This window comes from Ictidomys tridecemlineatus, chromosome 11 (assembly GCF_052094955.1).
Source record: "Ictidomys tridecemlineatus isolate mIctTri1 chromosome 11, mIctTri1.hap1, whole genome shotgun sequence".
Lineage (NCBI taxonomy): Eukaryota > Metazoa > Chordata > Mammalia > Rodentia > Sciuridae > Ictidomys > Ictidomys tridecemlineatus.
The window spans coordinates 120,755,458-120,758,062 of NC_135487.1; the positions used below are offsets into that span (position 1 = coordinate 120,755,458).

Below are 2,605 nucleotides of genomic sequence, written 5' to 3' on the forward strand. Positions count from 1 at the left end.
GAATGGTCCTCAGTATTTGAAACTGTTACCTGCTACTTTCTTCTTTCCTCTACCTTTCCAGTGTTCCTTTCCCAATTTGCTTTTTGTGATTCTCTTACCTCGTTTTTGTTATACACTGGTGTTTTCCCAGCTCAGTTCTCTGCTGCACCTCTTACCTCATCTGTGTACTCTCCATGGAGACCTTCATCTGTACTGGACTGTCTTGCTGCACTTACACATGGGCATCTCCTAAGTCCATATCACCTGTGGGAACACCTCTCTGAACTTCAGGCTTGTCTGTTTATCTGCCTATTGAATGCCTTCCTTTGTTGGTCTCATGCTTAGTCGAGAGTCAACCCCTCTAACCACAATTCTTCACTTTCTCCAAATTGGCCCCTCCTTCACAACTCCTCTTTACTAATTTTGTTTTATTACGGTAAACTACATTTTAATGTTTGATGTTTTATTATTTATTGTCAGAAAACAATAAATTCAGGGCTGGGTGGTAAATTTCTGAGGAGGCTGAGATGGAGATCAGGCCAGGCTGCGCAACTTAGTCTTTTGGTTTGTTTGTTTTGCTTTAGTAGCAGAGAACAAAGCAGGAATGCTCTATTACTGAGCTCCATCCCCAGCCCTTTTTATCTTTTTTGTTTTGAGAGAGGGTCTTGCTAGGTTGCCCACGCTGTCCTTGAACTTGTGATCTTCCTGCCTTGGTCTTCTGAGTTCTTGGGTTAGCAGCATGTGCCACCTGTGCCTGGCTATGACATTTTTGATGTGTTATTTTACTGTATCCTTCATTGGAATACAAGCTTTGTGAAAGTGAGATTGTTTTCTACACTGCGAATTCAACAAATGAACAGATCCTCTAGGCACAAAACAGGTTATAAGTGAATAACTATTAATCCATGAATAAAGAGGAATACATGGGACAGAAAGCCTATTTCATCGACTTGTATATTAACCAATGCATTTGATTTTTTAAAAATTTTATCTAGGAAGGAGTTGAGCCTTTCTCCCCACAGCAGTTAAGATTGCTGACCATGGGGCCAAGTAACCAAACTACTATGGTGACAGAGTTTCTCTTCTCTGGATTTCCCCAACCGGAAGATGGCATCTTCTTCTTCATTCCTTTGCTCCTCATCTACATATTCATCATAACTGGGAACCTCACTGTGTTTTTTGCAGTCAGGATGGACTCCCGCCTCCACAACCCCATGTATAATTTCATCAGCATTTTCTCATTTCTGGAGATTTGGTACACAAGTGCCACGATTCCCAAAATACTCTCCAACCTGATCAGTGAGCAGAGGACCATCTCCATGATCGGCTGCCTCCTACAGATGTACTTCTTCCACTCGCTGGGCAATTCTGAGGGCATTTTGCTGACCACCATGGCTGTTGACAGGTACGTTGCCATTTGTGACCCCCTCCGCTACCCAACCATCATGACCCCCCAGCTGTGTGCTCAGCTCTCTGCAGCTTCCTGCATCTTTGGCTTTCTCGTACTGCTCCCAGAGATTGCCTGGATTTCCACCCTGCCCTTCTGCGGCCCCAACCACATCCATCAGATCTTCTGTGACTTTGAGCCTGTGCTGCGTTTGGCCTGCACAGACACCTCCATGATCCTGATTGAGGATGTGATCCATGCGGTGGCCATCATCTTCTCGGTCTTGGTTATTGCTATTTCTTATGTGAGAATCATCACTGTGATCCTGAGGATCCCCTCTGCTGAAGGCCGCCACAAGGCTTTCTCCACCTGCGCAGCCCATCTCGGGGTCTTCCTGATGTTCTATGGCAGCGTGTCCCTCATGTACCTGCGATTCTCAGCCACTTTCCCACCAATTTTGGACACAGTCATTGCACTCATGTTTGCTGTTCTTGCTCCTTTTTTCAACCCTATCATCTACAGTTTGAGAAATAAGGACATGAAAGTAGCCATTAAGAAGCTTTTCTGCCCTTAGAAGATGTTTATTGCATTTTCAAGTTAATTCTGGCTCATAGGAATCAATCACTGTAGATGTTACTGTAATGTCCTACACCCATAAAGTGAGCAAATACCACATTCAGTGTCACGCTAATATTTTGTCTCTTTATTTCAGTTCTCCTTCCCATGTACATATTTATATTTTATGTGTGATTTATTAAGAGACCATATACTAACTGTATAGTCTGGCACAGATGGATAAAATGTAAAAAGCAAATATGATGGTTAAGCCATTAAAATAAAAGAACAATTGTTTTACTTTTATGTAAACATTATTATTACTTAAGCATTATGTTTTATAAGCATAAATATATTAATCATGACCACAGATTTTAAAACGAAGTAGTTAAAGGATAAGATCTATGAAAGAGGGGCTGGTGTTGTGCCTTAGAGGTAGATCACTTGCCTAGCACGTTTGAGGCACTGGGTTTGATCCTCAGCACCACATAAAAATAAATAAATAAAACAAATATATTGTGTCCATCTACAACTAAGAAAAAAATGAAAAAAACAAAGATCTATGAAAGAGGTCAAGATTCATATTTCAGTGGTACCACACAGTCACTTTAAAAGTTATTAAATTCTCAGTATTTTAGTTTCATTGTCTATTGCCATAAAAGTAATACATTTTAAAATTGGGAC

At 41.1% G+C, this 2,605-nt stretch overlaps 1 protein-coding gene across 1 annotated transcript; it reads left to right on the forward strand.

Moving 5' to 3' along the window:
• The first annotated feature begins 1,019 nt into the window (after window positions 1-1,019).
• LOC144367796 (olfactory receptor 6K3-like) lies at window positions 1,020-1,940 on the forward strand. Its single transcript, XM_078024943.1, has one exon. The coding sequence runs from the start codon at window positions 1,020-1,022 to the stop codon at window positions 1,938-1,940; it is 921 nt and encodes a 306-aa protein (XP_077881069.1).
• Window positions 1,941-2,605: the final 665 nt, after the last annotated feature.

Bases quoted from the DNA above. Each gene is read 5' to 3' on its own strand.
- LOC144367796 (XM_078024943.1), top strand. From the start codon at position 1,020: ATGGGGCCAAGTAACCAAACTACTATGGTGACAGAGTTTCTCTTCTCT.